This window comes from Podarcis raffonei, chromosome 8, assembly GCF_027172205.1.
Source record: "Podarcis raffonei isolate rPodRaf1 chromosome 8, rPodRaf1.pri, whole genome shotgun sequence".
Classification (NCBI taxonomy): domain Eukaryota; kingdom Metazoa; phylum Chordata; class Lepidosauria; order Squamata; family Lacertidae; genus Podarcis; species Podarcis raffonei.
This window is the reverse complement of record NC_070609.1, coordinates 46,918,764-46,937,690: the sequence shown is the minus strand read 5'-3', so window position 1 is coordinate 46,937,690 and position 18,927 is coordinate 46,918,764. Positions and strand designations below refer to the sequence as shown.

Here is an 18,927-nt window from a genome sequence, read left to right as displayed (position 1 = left end):
AAAAGAATGAAGTGGTTTCCAAGAGGTCAGAGGGCCTAGATTTAAATCTTTCAAAAATATGTTATTCAACACTTGCACATGTGTAGAACAGAGAACAGCTTTGCTCGCTGTGGAGGTGCAGGAAATGCCTTGTGGGCAAGGTGTGTGTGACTGTATCGCAGAACATTGTCACACAACGCTTAGCTGGAGGTGCAACCTATTAAAAGGAGCACCCAATAGGTTTTAGAGTCCTGATTGGAACCCAGTGCCATTATAGTTCCTAAACTGTGTGCTGGCAATGGAGATTGATCCATTAGAGCAAATGACCCACCAAACTGAGTTTGACCTCTGTGAGCCCCTGCCTGCCTGCCTTCCTACCTGCAATCAGTCCAGGGGGTGGCACTGTCTTGGCAGCTTCTTCCTTCTCTGTCTCAGTCAAGGAGGGCAAGTCAAAGTTTTACAGGCTGCCGTCTCCATTCATTTAAAATCCAAAGTATGTAAAACAGATACTAAAGTCCTTTATTAGTGCAGTGGCTTTGGTGATGTTTATGGAAAACCCTGGTGCATAAGCATAGTGCATTTTTCGAAAAGATGAGTGGGAGGCTGGCAGGGCAGTGGCTTTCTCACCTTTATATTGTTTGCAGGAATGCACAAGAGGAAAAGTTTTGGTGCCTGAATATGCCATGGACTGCTTTTGTGGGAGTGACCTCCCACTGTCTCCATGTGTGCCTCTAAAACTAGCAGCTGTGTACCAGGGGGACCTGGAAAGAAGTCTCCCTAGATGCAATTTTCCAGCTGATTTTTTAAAAATCCCTTTCACTGACAGGGATGTTGCAGCTGCTGAAAGCAAGGGTGCAAATTAAGTGCTTGGCACTGGCTGTGCCAAAGATTACATCAGCAGCCATTACCGTCTTGCCTTATGGCTGCTGGTTACTGTTCCTGCTAGTGTGGGATCTGCTGTGCTCCAGGCAATCCCTCCCAAAGCCCAAGGTGCACTTCCCCATTCTGCTTGCAGAATGGGGGTGATGGGAGGCTTGTGCAACAGCCAGCTCCTCCATTGAGGCAGGCTTGTGTGAGGATGCCCCCTCTATAGGAAGAATCGGTCCATTTTATGGACCCACTCAGTGGCAGTGGCGCAGCTGCATTTAACAGTAGGCCAGTAGGACTACCAAGACAGGAACTGTTTCCCAAGATAAGTCCCCTATTGCCATTGAGGCAGCATGGGGAGGGAGAGCCAGCTTGACCGCCATTTATCTCTGGGAACTCAACCTACAAAGTTTCCATCAGAGAGTGATGGAAAGGTCTGCTCCACCCACAAACCGTGACTGGATGCTAGTCTGACTCTGCAGCGGGAGTTGCGACTGGAAATGCTCCACATCTGTCATGCTGATCTTGCTGCACATGGAGACGTCCAAGCTCTTCAGTTGCTGGCACTCCTGCCCAATGGCCTTCAACGTCCTGCAAGGGAGAGTTCACCAGTTGTTGATGGTCTCTGCCTCCCTCCCTTTCAGTCCCTCCCAGTCAGCCAGTCAGGCCTTGAAGGAGCTTTCAAAGGCCTGCCTCTGGCTTGCCTTTACCTCTCCTCTCCACCTGCCAGTGATCTTTGCACTCTGCAGCACTACTCACCGGGGAGTCAGCTGGTTGCAACCAGAAAGGATGAGATGCTGAAGTCGGTGCAGGGAGCCAGCTGCTTCCATGAAACCTTTGTCAGTAAGGTTTGTGCAGTGACTTAGCGTGAGGTGCTCCAAGCTCCGGCAGTTTTGAGCAATGGTTGTGAGGCTGGTGTCTGTGATGTTGGTCACAAGGCTGAGGGACAGGCGCTGCAGCTCGGGAAAGCCAATGACCTGAGGAGGAATAACAGAACAAGGACAGGAAGTTGGGTGGCTCTGCCTGGGCACTGTGATGAAGGGTGCCCAAAAGAGCATCCTTGCCCAATGGCTGTGAAAGCTTTTGCTCTGCCATTGGCCATGCCCAAAACCATTCAGGGTGGAGCTCCACACCAAGAAAGTGAACATGTGGACTCCAGTGTGCAGCAACTGAGGAAGAGAACTTCTTTCAGAGCCATTCTGGGGGCTGAACAAGATGCTTAGAAAGATAGCGAGTTGCAGGCTTCTTGGAGTGTACCGCTTCAAAGTGCAGTTGCAGATGGGACCACATGTGTACAAATGTTCTCCCAGGTCAAAGCCTCTCTATGTGTAGAAAACAACCACATCAGAAAGATGACGACTGCTTAGAACCGTTCTCCCTGACACGCTAGCTTTTAATGGGCAGGGAGTTTTGGGTAGCTTGCTCAGGTCTCATATAAGAGAAGGAAGTAGGAGCTTGGACTTTAAAGCTCTCCCTCCAACCAAACTGATTACATACCCTGTGACGTTCCTTGCATTCCTTTTTGGATTTACTGCAGAACGTGACCTACTGCCAACCCATTTAATCCTCCCACTTTTTTATGCCTTGATAAGTTTTTCTCCATCTGTGTATCAAACCACTTCCTCTTCCTCCGTGACCCACTTTTCTAAACCCTCTTCTCTAAAGCCTCTCATTCTCTCCATGCTTGTGTGGCCGGTCCCTCTACTCACTGACGTCTCACTACCCACACATTCTGCTCTTGCCTGTCTAATGTCAGTCTACCTGGAAGCATTATATCCCTCCCATGGCCTGTACTGTTGGTGCTCCATAGATGCTTAATTTGAACAGGTGCCACTGAAAGGGCAGGGCACACAGCTCAGTATTACTAGGGCATCTGTTTTGCATTCCAAAGGTCCCAGATGCAATCATTGACAATCTTATGTCAGATAAGAAAGACTCTCAAGATGGGAAAGACTCATGCCTGAAATCTTGGAGAGCTGCTGCCAGTCAGTGTGGACCAGGGATGGGAACCTGTGGCCCTCCAAATGGTGTGCTGGCTGGAGCTGATGGGAGTTCGTAGCCCAAGAACATCTGAACAACCACAAGTTCCCCCCCCCCACACACTGACTGAGAGGGACAAATGGTCTGACTCTTGAGTAAGGCGGCTTTTGACGTTCTTATGGTGGTACTCCTGCTACCCTGAAGCCAAGGCTGTAGATGGTTTCTTTTGCAAGAACACTCTCTTTCATAGGAATTTGTCTATGGCCGGATCACGTGTCCCGTCTAGCAAAGCACCTACTCTCCCACTAAGCGATGGTCTCCCCATAGCTGTCTGTATTTGCAAGCTGCCGTGTCCAAACCTTAGCTATGCTTGCATCTGTGAGTTTCGTGCAGGCTGTCAGGTCAAGCTCCTGAAGACGAGTCAGGGCATTCAAGGAGGCTTTGTGCTTCTGCTGAGCATCCTGCTTGCTGAGGTCAATAAGAATCTGGGTGTCCTGCTCCAAATCCTGTGGAGGTGGTTGGAAAAATCCCATGTTGCCAAAGTTCCTGCTGAACTTTGGGCCAGCATCCTTCTGTCAAGGTAACAGAATGAGGGATTAAAAGGAAGCTGGGACCATCTTGAGACTCTCTGTTTCCTATCTGGGTGACACAGGTGAGGACCAATGCTGTGGATTTGAGTAAACTAAGATGCAACAGATGTTACACAGTGAAGACTAAGGCTGTGGTGTGAAAGTAGCTCCTGACCCCTCTGTTTAAACAGCCTCCCAAGGCTCATGCAGCCTGTAGTTTCTTGTGTGCTGTACTTCACAATAAGCAGCAGGGGGCCACGAGACAACAGGAACCAAAGAGCCAACTAATCCCAGCGTTCTGCTTACGATAATTCACCAAGGAGGCTCACAAGCTTGATATGAATCTGAAGGTCATTTCCTGTTTCTCTAAGAATAAAAGGCAAACTACTTTCAGACCTGGGGGAATCCATTTCTACTGTCCTAGTTAATAGCCCTTGTAGTGTGGCTGGTTGGGAGGAAGGCAGAAGGGCCAACACCACTTAGAAATGCTAATGAATAATAAGTGGTATAGAAATGCCTTAAATAAAAATAAACAAACTATAGGTGGAGGCAGAGCCATGTAATTCTAGTTTTGCTTGCAAAGCTCTACAACGGCAACAATGAGACTAAGGAGGAGAAGGCTGACAAACCTGAACTGAAGGCTGAGAGCAGATTGAGTTTGGGGGGGGCAGTGTCCCATTTGCCCTGATGAACCAGCCTCTACTGAATCCTTGGCAGATAAACTCACCCCACCCCAATGCAATCTATCATTGTGGGCATCACTGTAAATAGTTTCACTGAACACTTTATATTTTGCATTCTGTGAAATGCTTCCTTCTCTTTGCCTTGAATTGCCCCCGAGACAGCAAAGCACAAGGGAAGAACTACCTGGCCACTGGGAGGTTATATCCCCTGCTCTGCAGAAACAGGATCCTGGCCATCTGGAAGATCAGTCTGGCCCCACCCATTGGCCAGAGAAGTGGCAGCAGCAGGAATCTCTATCTGCCCTCCCTGCCAGAAAGAACACTCTGCTTCAGTTGCCGTGGGACCATAAAAAAGATTCAAAATGAATAATAGATCACAGACTTTTGATTAATCTTGGGTGAGTGAGTGTTACTTGTCACCTCTGCAAAACCAGACACTGAGTACCCAGTGGCCGCCTAACTAGCCAGCATGCCAGAATCGCTGTTCTTAGGATTAAACCAAAATAGTGTCAATACTAGGAACAGCTGAGTACTACAACTTAGAAAACTGATAAACAGCCACCAGTACTTTCCACATCTGAACTGGGCAAAGTTTTCCATGCTGGTTCTGAGAAAGCAGGTACCTTTTCCTTTGGAAGGCTCCTGCCGTGATGACAGGAAGATAAAACTGCGGTTGTTTCTAGTCGCTGCAAGCTGTGCAGTTCAGCACGGGGCAGGGTATGTAGACTGCAGCATCTGGACTGTGGCAAAGGATGCATCTTGGAAAGGAGCAACTTCTGGACAAGCTACCAGTCTCTTCTCTGAAGCCCTGTTCACCACAGACAATGTGCTCCCCTATTCCAGGACAGAAGGTTGCCCCTGCCAGTATGTCGAACCTCAGCTATCTCTTTATTAGTCCAGTAAAGACAAGAGAGTTACAAGTTGGGCTCCTGGCCTCCAGAGAGGCAGCAAGAAGCAGATCTGACCAGTTTCCCTGCCCTTCTCCCAGCTAAAAGAACAAATTAAGCACTAGATTAAGAGGAAACAGCTTCTTATTATGGGCCTCTTTGGGGAAAAAAGGGAGGGAAACAACATCAACAATAATCAGAGTATCAAAGATACTGTCATTGCACAATATTTCTCCTTTCCCCTACTCGCAGGTCACATAACTAGAAAAATGTCTACTCAAACCTCTCTGGCACGTTCACGCTCCTCTCTGGGCTCCTCAACCCCCAGCAGGCCCCAATCCGTCAGCTCCTTGCACCAAGCCAAACGCAGGACTCTCAAGAGCAAGAGGTGTGAAGCGATTGCTTGGATGCTTCTGTTAGTGATGGACACACAGGAAGAGAGATCCAAAACCCGAAGGCTCTTTAGGCTTTCAGCCAGTGAAAGGACCAAGTTGTCCTGCAGAAGAGGGGGGGAAATGTTTAGTTGAAGGCTGCATGCACACCACACGTTTAAAGCACATCCCCACTTCCTGCCAGGAATTCTGGGAACTAGTTTACCCCTCACAGAGGCTCCATCTGGACTCTTAAAGCAGTATCGTACCACTTTAAACAGTCATGGCTTCCCCCAAAGAATTCTGGGAACTGTAGTTTGTTAAAGGTACTGAGAGTTGTTAGGAGACCCCTCGTTCCCATCCCAGAGTTCCCCAGAAGAGGAATTGATTGTGAAACCACTGAGAATCGTAGAGAATTGAGCAACATCTGGTAAAAGGCTGCTAAATAACAAACCAACGCCTTAGAACTTACCCGTAGTAAAGAGCAGAAGGCAACATTCAGCGAGACCAGTTTGGGCTGTCCCTTCATAGTCCCAAATGCTCTCACCAGCTCACTGCACCTCATGAGGCTGCATTCAGAAACATCCAGGCTTTGGAGCTGCTTCAGGTGTGAAATGCCCTGGAAGCCGGCATCGGTGACACGTGGCAGCTTTCCCAGATACAAGTGCTGAAGGGACAGGAGCCGGGAGGTGATGACAAGGACAGCCCGGTCAGACAGCTCAGAGCAGCCACTCAGGTCCAGCACGGTCAGGTGGGGCTGGTGCTGACACAGGATGCTCACAGCCTCATTGGTTAGATCCCGGCAGGCCTGCAGCACCATCTCCTGCAGGCAAAGGTTCTCTACCTGCACCAGGGACTTCATAGCCTGGCTCGAGATACTGGTGCCACTCAAGTTCAAGGCCTTCATGGTGCTGGCTCGCTCCCGGACGAAGTGCAGGAGGTTGCGGAAAGACAGCAAAGCCGAGGAGTTGTAGTTACTAGAGCCGTAGTAAGTGTCCACCTCGAAGGTAATGTGGCAGCGGGCGAGGGAGAGCTTGGCCAGGGATGGACAGCAGCTGGCCAAGCGGTTGAAGGTGAGGTCAGACAAGTATCGCACACCGGACAGGTTCAGCTCCTGCAGGTTGATCAATGTTTCTTGGGCTTGCAGGAAGGTCTCCTCTTTGGAGAGCAGGGTCCCGGACATGAAAAGGCTGTTGCAGCCACTCAGATCCAAGGCTGTGAGGCAGGGGCAAGCAAGAAGGAGCTCACTGAAGTTGGCCTCCGTAAGGCTGCTCCCGTGCAGGCACAAGCTGCGCAGGTGAGGCCCCAGGAAGCTGGCAACGGACTTGATGATGTCCCGGGAAGTGGTGGAGCCGTCCAAGTTGGTCATCCTGACATTGCACACGTGCCTTCGGGACAGATTCTGGATTGTCCGGAGCGAGGCAGAGGTAGCTGGGATGTTATAAAATATGCTTTCCTGGAATTTGAGAGGGACTACATGGTGAGGAGTTTTTAGATATGGACCAAGAGACATGGCTTCAGTTTTTTTTTCAGTTAGCAAAAGAAGTACCCTGGGATGGCCAGGGCAAGATACACCTGCTCTTTCCTGGCCTAATCTACTTTGCAGGACTATTGTGAGGTTAAAAAACCCCAACATTCACTGCCCAGAACTCCTTTGAGCAAGGGTCAGAGGAAAGAAAGTATGACAAATCTCTCTCAATCTATTTTTGTTTGTGCTCTTTTGTTGTAGCAGCTCCAGTGTAGCCTGTGTTGTGTATATTGCTCTTGAGGGGACTTGTGGATGGATGAGCCTGCCTTTGAGGAAGGACCATGGCTTAATAGCAGAGCACCTGCTTTGCATATAGAAGGTCCCAATGTCCTAAGAACATAAGAAGAGCCCTGCTGGATTAGGCCTGTGGTCCATCTGGTCCAGCATCCTGTTCTTACAGAGGCCAATCAGATTCCTCTGGGAAGTCTGAAAGCAGAACCTGAGCACAACAGCATCCTCCCCGGCGTGTATTATTTGTTTACCCTACTCTTTTCCGTGCAATTCTCCATCACTCCCTAACTACAAAAGTCTACTGCCATTGTTTTTTAAAAGTGGATCAGTTACAGTACAGTGACAGAATGCTTGAATCCACTTTAATGACGCAAACCTAAATTTCCGGTATTGTGCTTGAATCCTTCCCGCAAAATACGGACAGTCTGGAGGTGACCTGTGGCTTAGCATTATGTCTGAAATGGGGCAATGACTCTCCAGCAGGGCAGCCCTGTAAGAACAGAGGAAGTATGGGTAAGACACCAAAGCAAGAAGCTGTTACCTGGCGTAAGGTGTCCTGGGCTGCGAAATACCATGTTTGATTCACTAGAGAGGCTTCTTTCCTATCTGCGATGGGCAGGAAGCTCAGGATATAAGTGATAATCTGCAAGGAAGAAAGAGAAAAGCCTTGACAATGAGTGCAAGCTTGTTTTTTAGCAAAAGGGCATGCCAATTTTAAAAAGGCAATTTAAATTGCAAGGAATAAGACATGCCAATTTTAATCAAGATTCCCATGTGTTTTTGTGGACATGAGAGGATACTAATACAACTACTGAAACGGTTAAGATGGGTTTGCAGCCTTTGGCCTCCCCAGTACCTTAATCAAAAATATCTGGCCATCCAGCTCATATCCTTTCTGTGCAACATAATTATATCTGATTAGAGAGAAGAAATGGGGATGTAATTGTGAAATTAATGGAGCAAGATCTGGCAAATTACTGGGCGGAACAAAAACATTTCTACAATGTGTGGGAAGAAAATATCTGTGCTGTTTGGCTGATAGAATCATAGAATTGTAGAGTTGGAAGGGATCCCAAGGGTCATCTAGTCCAACCCTCTGCAGTGTAGGAATCTCAGCTAAAACATCCATGACAGATGGCCATCCAAACTCCAAGGAAGGAGAGTCCACAACCTCCTGGGGGAGGCTGTTCCATTGTCAAACAGCTCATACTGTCCGAAAGTTCTTCCTGGTGTTTAGTCAGAATCTCCTGTAACTTCAGTTTGAGTCCTACCCTCCAGAGTAGGAGAAAAAAAGCTTACTCCTTCTTCCAATATGCAAGATAAATGAGCAGTGTTTTTACCACAGAAAAGGAAGCATTACATCATTTCATTGGCTTAAGGAATATGGGAAGTCTGAGGTAAACTGAGTTGAGGAAGAGGTTGGAAGAGAGGTAAAGTTAGTAGGTAAAGTGAAATGTTTATGTATCACTTGGGAAGACGGGTAAACTAATGTCAGTGGAAGAAGCAAAGATCACCAGTGTCAAAGCAAGGATTCTTCAACATCAACTTTGTTGGACTGGTCATGTTGTTCAGATGCCTGATTATCGTCTTCCAAAGCAACTACTCTATTCTCAACTTAAGAATGGAAAGTGGAATGCCAGTGGACAAGAAAAGAGGTTTAAAGACGCTCTCAAGCTAAATCTTAAAAAATGAAGTATAAGCACTGATAACTGGGAAACACTGGCCTGCAAGCGCTCCAATTTGAAAATAGCCTTTAGCAAAGCCGACATGGACTTTGAAGATGCAAAAGGGAGAAACGAGCTAAGAGGAAGGCATGTTTGGCAAATCCTCACCGTGATCAACTCTCCTCCGTAAACCTATTTCCCCACTGTGGAAGGACATGTGGATCCAGAATTGGCCTCCACAGTCACTTACAGACACTCTGTTAAGGGCTACAAGCGATCGCCAAAGAAGAAGGGAGGGAGGGCAGGTATTCATCATGAAAGAGCAGACTCTTTTGCCTGCTTGGGTGAAAGAAGTATTCTGCAAGTGGCAATGTCTGCTTTTTCAGTTCAACTCGTCTATAAAAACCCAGGCATTACTGACCCTTGTCAAGGTCGCATATTATAAGGCTATTAAAGCAGTCAATGATTGACTTGGAGTTGATCGTACAAAATTGAAACAGGAAAACTTGTAATTGCCATCCCTGAAGAAGGCATTTTGACTGGATGCATTGGGCTTTTTGAGTCTATAAATTCTCTTTTATGTACCAGTGAGAAGCCAACATATATTTTGCCCTTCTCTGGATGCTGCTGTGGTTGCCCTCCTTTTCTTTTTAGAAAAGATTAATAATTTTCAGACCAGGGAGTAAAATCTCTTTAATGAGGTGGAAATTGAAAAATCAATTTCTGAGACATGGTGGCTTCTCTGATAAACAGAGATGTTAAAGCAGCCAAAATATTCTGTGTTTTTATCAGTCTGTCTTTTTGTCTCTCGTTCATGCCCCTCTTCTCCCTCCTACCACAAGATTTGTTTGGACCCAAAAGGATTCCTAGGTGGAAACAACAACAAACTGAAAAACCACCCAAGCTATAATCTATGTTTTAAAAACCTGTTCCACCTTGAAACTGTGTTGTTGGTATGGTTTTGTCTACAGAGATTATGTTTTTTAAACAATTGTAATTGCCCTCTAGACAGCATTTAAAAAACAAAACTTTATTATGAAGTTAAAATAATAGTCCAGTAAAAAATGTAAAATAAAGTAAAATAACAAAAAGAGTAAAAAGAAAAACTGTACCTAAGAACCCCTGTGTTCATAGCCGTAATAATATAAAATAATGTACATTCTCAAAAGACTACACAATATATTAAATGTTAAAACAAAAACTGGCCTGATGCAAAGATAATACAAAATGAAAGTTATGGACACTAAATAAAACCATATTTCATCTGGACTTGCCTTCCCCTAACTGACTTGTCATATAAATACCAATTGGCCACCAAATGGAGGTGAAATCAATAGGCTTAGCTGCATCCTGAAATACCCTTAATCTATGAGCTAATTTTCCAGAAATAAAGGTAAATATTACTTTACTATACCAAATATTTAATGAAAAACGTGAGGATTCCAGCCCTGGGATATGGTCAAATGAGAAGTTACAAACAGAAAAAATACAAGTAGTTTCCATATTAAGTCCGTATTCAACTCATCAAAAATTGATAAAAGACACCATTTGGGGTCTTTACATATTATTTGAGCTATTTTCTTCATCATCTCTTTCTATCCCCTTTAGAGTGACTTCCACCATTCAAAATTTTTACCACACTGGAAAAGTGAACTCCCACTGAAGTCAGTTTTTAAAGGAAACCATACAGGCCAGCCCTTCAAACATCATCATTGTGTTTTGTTATAAGAAAAACTGCTCCTTTTCCCTTATGGGGTACCCAAGAGTCCATATAGAGTCCTTATGTAGGTTCTCTATTGGTAGGAGAAAATAACAGAGGCCAACCAGAGAATATTGAGAAGCAAAGCAGCTAGTAAGCATGATCTTTATTAAACGGTTGCAACAGGGTGCTCACCCTCAATGCAGGAGGGAGGAGGAACCCAGAACAATGGTGTGTAAGCCCTGTAGCTCAAGGCCACCCCCCTCAATACATCATACATACATCACAGAAGAGGCAGCCTATCACAGAAGGGGCGGTCTACAGCAGAATCCTGTCTGGCAGGAAACCTCTTAATGGGTTTACCTGGATAGCCTGGCCATTATTTTGTGATGATACTGTAAATACTTAATTCCTGAGTCCAGGTCACAGACTCACCCTATTCATACACAAATGTGCCCTTAAAGCACGATTTGTGAGTACAGAGACAATGGGGAGGCTTTTCCCATTTCCATCCAAACTGCAGAGGAATATTTGAGGTCACTGAAAGAGACAAAATGGCTTTAGGACTGTTTTCCTGTATTGTTTCACACATGTGGTTTATATATTTATGTATGTGTTTGCCTGGTACATTTATGAACATTTATTTTATAAGGTCAGCGGGGTGCGCTCCCGCTGCTCGGTCCCAGCGCCTGCCAACCTAGCAGTTCGAAAGCACCCCCGGGTGCAAGTAGATAAATAGGGACCGCTTACTGGTGGGAAGGTAAACGGCGTTCCGTGTGCTGCGCTGGCTCGCCAGATGCAGCTTTGTCACGCTGGCCACGTGACCCGGAAGTGTCTCCGGACAGCGCTGGCCCCCGGCCTCTTGAGTGAGATGGGCGCACAACCCCAGAGTCTGTCAAGACTGGCCCGTACGGGCAGGGGTACCTTTACCTTTTATTTTATATCTTAGACCTTATAATTCTCGTAACAGTTTCATGGAGCATTTGACAATATGGAAGGAACCCTTGAATGCATGCCGTGACATGTTTGCCAAACATTTAAAGGAAAAAAATTCTCATAAATTTCTCACATTCATTTCTACTTGAGCACAGCTAATTCTGTAGTAGAATCTGGGGAAGCTGGTCATGTTTTATTGGATGAGTTTTGGTTACTAAGACCTCAGGCTGTGGACATGGTGTTGGGAGACATACAGCAGCTGCTGGTTGGCTGGTTCCTTGCCCATTATGGCTAATAACATCTAGTGATGAATTGCTTTTTACAAGAAAGGGCAGCCCCAGTCACCTTGAAATAAGTGACTGTGAGGATATTACTGCAAAAGTCATTCTTGGGTCCTCAGGGCTGCAGTAACTATAAGCCAGTCCCTAATACGGACCTCCTTCTTGGGCGAGGTACCCAATACTCAAATACCGTATTTTTCGCTCTATAACACGCACCCGACCATAACACGCACATAGTTTTTAGAGGAGGAAAACAAGAAAAAAAAATATTCTAAACAAAACAGTGGATGTGTGATTTTTGTGGTTCATGCTGTGGCCACAGACATGTGATCTGACAGTGAGTTTCGGGTAGCCCAATGCAAAAATCCTGAGGATCCATGTGGATCCATGCTTTGTAACCACGTTTTTGCACCACTGCGGCCCCAGGCAACAGTGGGTGCGTGATTTTTTTGGTGCAAGCTGTAGCCATGGACATGCTATGTGATCTGATGGTGAATTTGGGGTGACCCAGTGCAAAAATCCTGAGGATCCATGTGGATCCGTGCTTTGCTCCTTTAAAGCAAGCAGGCTCTCTGTCCCTCTCTCCTCCCCACTCAGCGGCTCTTCTCCCGCTTTGCTGTTTCAAAGCGAGCCACGGAGGAGGGAAGGAAGGGGAACCATGAATCCTCTGCTCACGACTGCAGCAGATCCCCCCGCCATCCGTAGGCATTCGCTCCATAACACGCACAGACATTTCCCCTTACTTTCTAGGAGGAAAAAAGTGAGTGTTATGGTGCAAAAAATACGGTAGGTGGTGAGTATTCGACACCAGGTATCCTTGAGGTTGCTGATATAGACCTCTTTTAATCTTGTTCCAGAACTGGCACAGAAATACACCTTTTTGTGCTTCTAGCAGAATAGCATTACTACCCCTCTGGAATTTATCCCAGAAATGGCTCCTTGATATTGAGAGCTATATCTACATACAATCTGTATCTTCTTGTCCAGGCTTTTCCAAACGAGTTCACATGCAGGAGGGAGTGCGGATAAGAAATAAGTGACTTCCTCAAATGCATGAACTTGTCCTAAGTTAGGTTTGCTGTCCCTTACTCTTAGAGTCTATCCCTCTCTCTACTGATCCGACAACCTTTTCCCTGATCTGAGCTCAGTTCACTACAATTTATTTCCTTAAAACCAAGGTTCCCTACAAAACTGACTCTGGCAATCATTCGCCTCCCCTTTCCAACCACACTGATTTAATAGGCATTTAATAAGTTTAGGTACTAGTTTTTCACTGTGAATACCAACTGCTGGAGCACGTCTAATTTGCATAAGTGATAAGGGCTTCTGCTTTTTACTATCGCTGGCAAACCCAGTCTACTAAAAGTATGTACAGTACATTGATTGGAAGCAGGAGCTGGACAAAGAAGAATTTAAGATAGAAAGTGCATTTAGACTGGGAGCAAGGCAGAGGAAGAACAGACCCAGAGACTGTTTAATAACTCTAAGATCAAAGGAGGAACGGGACAAAATATTGAACCTGCATTACCAAACAACCCTTCGAATTGAAGATTTTCACATTGAGATTTTTAAAGACATCCCCAAAAGTATTTTGGACGCAAGAGGACACTACAAGGACCTGGTGATATTGCTGAAAAGGAACTACATACAATTCAGGTGGGAGTTTCCCCAAGGCTTGTCTTTTAAATACAAGGGGAAGAAAAGAAGAATAAAGACAGTGAGTGATAAAGACAAGTTCTTAGGAGAACACGAAGAAGACCTACAGAAAGAGACGTTTCCAGGGCAAGGGCATCCTTCACTAGATACGGATACGGAACCACCGACAAACGAGGAACAAAAATTGGGAGCTGTAGGAGGAAAGAGTAAATAACTCCATCATGGCTCTGCAACTTCTAACCTGGAATTGTAACGGTTTGAACATTCCCAGAAAAAGGAAAAATATATTTCATGCTTTAAAGAAAGACCAATTGGACTTGATTTGTTTACAAGAGACCCATGTGACAAGAGCACATAGAAAATTATTAATAAATAAGAGACTGGGACAAGAATTTATATCTTCAGACAGAGTAAAAAAGAGAGGAGTAGTGATTTATGCAAAGGAAAAGCTGCAACCGAAACAAATCTTTAAAGACGACCAAGGTAGATATTTGGCAATCGAAATTCAATTTCAAGGAGAAAAGTACCTGATAGTGGGAATCTATGCACCAAATGAAGGGAAAGCTGAATTTTTTAAGAAGTTGCATGAGACCTTGATGGACTATATGGATTATAATCTAATCATGATGGGAGACATGAATGGAGTAGTTTCAACAAATATGGATAAAGCACAAAGACAGGTAGTAACAAAAGATGGAAGACTACCAAAGACTTTTTTTGAAATGACTGACAATATGGACTTGATTGACATTTGGAGAACAAAACACCCATTAGAAAGAGAGGGAACCTTCTTTTCTGAAGCCAAAATGACATGGACACGGATCGACCAAATTTGGGTGACTAGCAGTATGGCGCAGAACATAAAGAGAGTGGAAATCTGCCCAAAAACTTTCTCCGACCACAATGCAGTAAAGATGGTGATGAGGCAAACAACAACTGGCTCCTTCAGATGGAGAATGAATGACACCTTACTTAGAGATGAGGAGATCTGCAAGAAGGCCCAAAAAACTTTGAAAGACTATTTTGAAATTAACCTAAGGACTAAAGTAGAAAAAAGAATAGTATGGGACGCAAGTAAAGCCGTGATGAGAGGGTTTCTAATACAACAAAATACATTAAAGAAAAGAAAACAAAATGAGAGGAAGGAAAAAATTCTGGAAAAGATAAAAGAAGGGGAAAAGAAACTAAGATTGAAGCCAAAATCACAAGAGATTTTAAGAGAAATCAAATTTTATCAAACACAATATATGGAACTGACCAATCAAGAATTAGAGTGGAAAATTAAGCAAATGAGACAAAAGACTTTTGAATCTGCCGACAAATGTGGCAAGTTATTGGCTTGGCAAATAAAGAAGAGACAAAAACTCAACACGGTAACAAATATAGAAGTGGAAGGAAAGAACATAAGTAACCCAGCGGAAATTAGGAACTGTTTTCAGAACTACTTTAGACAACTTTACACACAAGGGCCGCAGAAGGAAATGGATATACAACAATTCCTCGAGGAAAATGGGCTGAAAAAGGTCTCGCAGGAAAGTAAGACGATTTTGAACCAGGAGATATCAGCACAAGAAATAGAAGATGCCATTCAAGGTATGACGTTGGGCAAATCCCCAGGACCGGATGGACTGACTTCCAAATACTACAAAGTTCTGAAGGAAGGGTTGATACAACCTTTGAAGGAAGTCTGTAACGAGATTATGGAGGGGAAAAGGGCACCCGACACGTGGAGAGAGGCCTACATTACACTTATACCAAAGACAGAGACTGAAAAGACCCAACTTAAAAACTACCGACCCATCTCGCTATTGAATGTGGATTACAAAATCTTTGCTGACATTTTAGCAAAGAGACTGAAAAGAGTTTTGATGGAGGAGATTCATGGGGACCAAGCAGGCTTTCTCCCGAAAAGGCATTTGTCGGATAATGTAAGGAATATAATTGACATTTTGGAGAAGTTGGAAGTGAATATAAACACTAAGGCTGTTTTGATATTTGTGGACGCTGAGAAAGCCTTTGACAATATATCTTGGAGTTTCATGTTGAAGAACCTCCGGGGGATGGGGGTAGGCCAAGGGTTTGAAAATGGTATAGGTGCAATATATTCTGAACAGAAAGCAAAACTAATTGTAAATAATGTAGTTACAGAAGAGTTCAAGATTGAAAAAGGGACACGACAGGGGTGCCCTATTTCCCCATTACTTTTTATATCGGTCCTGGAGGTTTTGCTTAATATGATTAGGAGGGACCAGTTGGTTAAAGGGATTCAGGTCGGAGCTAAACAATACAAACTGAGAGCATTTGCAGGTGACCTAGTACTTACATTGCAAGAGCCAGAAGCTAGTACGAAAAGAGTTTTGGAAATAATCCAAGAGTTTGGTCAATTGGCAGGATTTAAATTGAATAAGTTAAAGACAAAGGTATTGGAGAAAAACTTAACACAGGTTGAAAAAGAAAGGTTTCAGAATGAGACAGGGTTGACTGGTTAAAAAAGTGAAATATTTGGGTATAAACATGACAGCTAAGAATGTGAATCTATTTAAAGATAATTATGAAAAAACCTGGACAGAAGTGAAAAAAGATTTGGAGATTTGGTCAAACTTAAAGCTTTCCTTGTTAGGTCGAATTGCAGTTATAAAAATGAATGTATTGCCAAGAATGTTGTTTTTGTTCCAAGCATTGCAAATAATGGATAAAATGGACTGTTTCAAGAAGTGGCAAAAAGATATATCTAAATTTGTCTGGCAGGGCAAAAAGCCCAGAATTAAATTTAAGATATTAACGGATTCAAAGGAAAGAGGGGGGGTTTGCCCTGCCAGACTTTAAACTGTATTATGAAGCAGCAGCTTTCTGCTGGCTGAAAGAATGGCTGCTTCTTGAAAACACAGACATTTTGGATTTGGAAGGCTTTAATAACATTTTTGGGTGGCATGCATATTTGTGGTATGACAAGGTTAAAGCACACAAAAGTTTCAAAAACCATATTGTCAGAAAAGCACTATTAAATGTCTGGATCAGATACAAAGACTTGCTGGAAAATAAAACTCCAAGGTGGCTATCGCCAATGGAAGCAAAGGCAGTTATAAAGTTAAACATGGAGTCGAAGTGGCCAAGATACTGGGAAATTCTGGAAAAGGAAGGGGACAAACTGAGATTGCAGAGTTTTGAGAAATTAAAAGGGAAGGTGAGAGATTGGTTGCACTACCATCAAATAAATGAAGTGTTTAAATTGGACAGGAAAATAGGCTTCCAGGTGGAAAAATCAAAATTGGAGACAGAATTGTTAGAACCCAGTACCAAGAATTTGTCAAAAATGTATAATCTGCTGCTGAAATGGAATACACAAGATGAAACGGTTAAATCAGCTATGATTAAATGGGCTCAGGACATTGGTCATAATATTTTGTTTGCTGATTGGGAAAAGTTGTGGACCACCGGGATGAAATTTACGGCATGTAATGCTTTAAGAGAAAATATTATGAAAATGATATATAGGTGGTACATAACCCCAGTCAAGCTTGCAAAGATTTACCATTCGCCTGATAACAAATGTTGGAAATGTAAAGAAAAGGAAGGTACTTTTTTTCACCTTTGGTGGACATGCCCGAAGATTAAGGCATTCTGGGAAATGATCTATAATGAACTTAAAAAGGTATTTAAATATACTTTCCCCAAGAAACCAGAGGCCTTTCTCTTGGGTATTGTCGGCCAGGGGGTGTTAAAGACAGATATAACTTTCTTTATGTATGCTACAACAGCAGCTAGAATACTCATTGCGAAGTACTGGAAGACGCAAGATTTACCCACACTGGAAGAATGGCAGATGAAGGTGATAGACTACATGGGCTTGGCAGAAATGACGAGCAGAATCCGAAACCAGGGAAGAGAAGCAGCGCAAGAAGAATGGAAAAAGTTCAAGGACTATTTAAAGAAATATTACAAAATTAATGAAAGTTAGAATGATGTTGGACTGGAAAGTAAATGGTTACTATCAGTAATGGTTAAGACAAGGAGAATAAGGAAGATTAGTTTAAATTTTAATTAAAATAAGGGAAGATTTGCTGAGTAATTGATAAGAACTTGGAATACAGAAAAGGGAGGCATGAGGAAGTCGGGGAAGAAAGGTATAAGAAACTAAGATATGAAATGGTACATGTTTTTTGTTCTGTTTTTGTTTTTTGTTTGTTTATGTATTTGTTATATGTTTGTGTTGTTATAAAAATCTGTAATAAAAAATCATTATAAAAAAAAAAAAGTACAGTACATTGAATTTGAGAAGGGGTGTGTGTTAAAACAGTCAGTCTTTCTTGCAGACACACCTATGAATAAAGGACTGGGGGCTGGGGGGTATTCCCTATCATGCACTTCCACAACCATAATCTATCTGTAGGAAATACTGGAGCATCAAGCCCCGTCCAAAGCTTTGCTTGCACACATTGTGTTATTAATATATGATGTCTCCATGCCAAGTAAATTATTTTCTTGCCACTACAAATGAAGTGGGATTTGTACCCCAAAATAACCATGGGGCGACCCTAGGCCTTAGATCTCCTGTAATAGACATGAAAAGGAGCATCATAGTTGAGAGGACTGTACTGCAATTTGTGGCCCAGGCAGAATACTAGTATCCCAGAGGTAATAGTCTCCAAGTGGCAGGGATGTATGACTCAGGATGGTTCAAATCTTACTTTGGGGTAATTTTGGTTCCTTATTCAGGCTGCTTCTCACGCACACAGAACCACATTATTTGAATACTGTTCAAGTGGAAAATTCAGGGGGGAAACAAATTCTTTCGTTTTTCAGCACCCTTCACAGCACTGAGTGGCTGGTACTTGTGACCATCCTGAAACCACTTCCCTGGAACAGCTTTTCTACGTTAATTAAAAATCAGTCAATCATGTGGTATCTTTTAAAGCTTCTGAACCAAGGTTTACAACAGATAAGCTGCGGGCTAGGTACCTGAAGAGCAACAAGAACAACATGCAGAAGATGCCAGATTAAAGTCTAGGCATCATCAGAGAGGGCTGGGAAAGATCCGCCTCTGCTCCTAGGGAACTACTGCCAGTCTGTGCAGACAATACTGAGCTACATGGAGAGCAGTTCTCTGACTCGGCGTAAGGCAGCCTCCCAAATTACCAATAAATAAAACCGCAGGGCAAAGGGGAAGCTATTAAAGAGGCAAGTATTCCATACGACAAATGAGAGGGCGTGTGTGAAGCAGAGTACCAGGCAGGAGGAAAACAATTACGCGCCGACACGTGTTTGTAGACATGTCTGCGCGCACCAACGCGTGTTGAGTTAAGACTTGCGCCCCCTCCAATCCCCTTGCAAAGCTGGTGCGATCATTAGTAGCAGCCTCTTTTCTTCCCCTGCTCCTTACCTCCATAGGCAGCTCGCATGCCTCCATAGCTCCCCGGAGCTCGACCTTGCGGGAAAAGCAAAAAACAAAAGTACAGTAAAGCCGGTAGGTCAACGGCCAGGCCACGCCCCCATCCCTTCTCTCAGCCCCGCCCCTTTCCCCTCCTCAGCTTCCTCGTCTCTCCATGACGACGGCGCGATGCTTTTCGGGAATTGTAGTCCTCCAAGGACAGACGTT

At 44.1% G+C, this 18,927-nt stretch overlaps 1 protein-coding gene across 1 annotated transcript; it reads right to left on the bottom strand.

Moving 5' to 3' along the window:
- Positions 1-477: 477 nt before the first annotated feature.
- Positions 478-18,813, bottom strand: LOC128419257 (dynein regulatory complex subunit 6-like). Its single transcript, XM_053399705.1, has 7 exons — positions 18,712-18,813; positions 7,637-7,738; positions 5,809-6,792; positions 5,249-5,461; positions 3,186-3,398; positions 1,606-1,823; positions 478-1,437 (listed from the first exon to the last, which is right to left on the bottom strand). Exons 1-7 carry the CDS (start codon positions 18,736-18,738, stop codon positions 1,263-1,265), a joined length of 1,932 nt encoding a protein of 643 aa, XP_053255680.1. The 5' UTR covers positions 18,739-18,813; the 3' UTR covers positions 478-1,262.
- Positions 18,814-18,927: the final 114 nt, after the last annotated feature.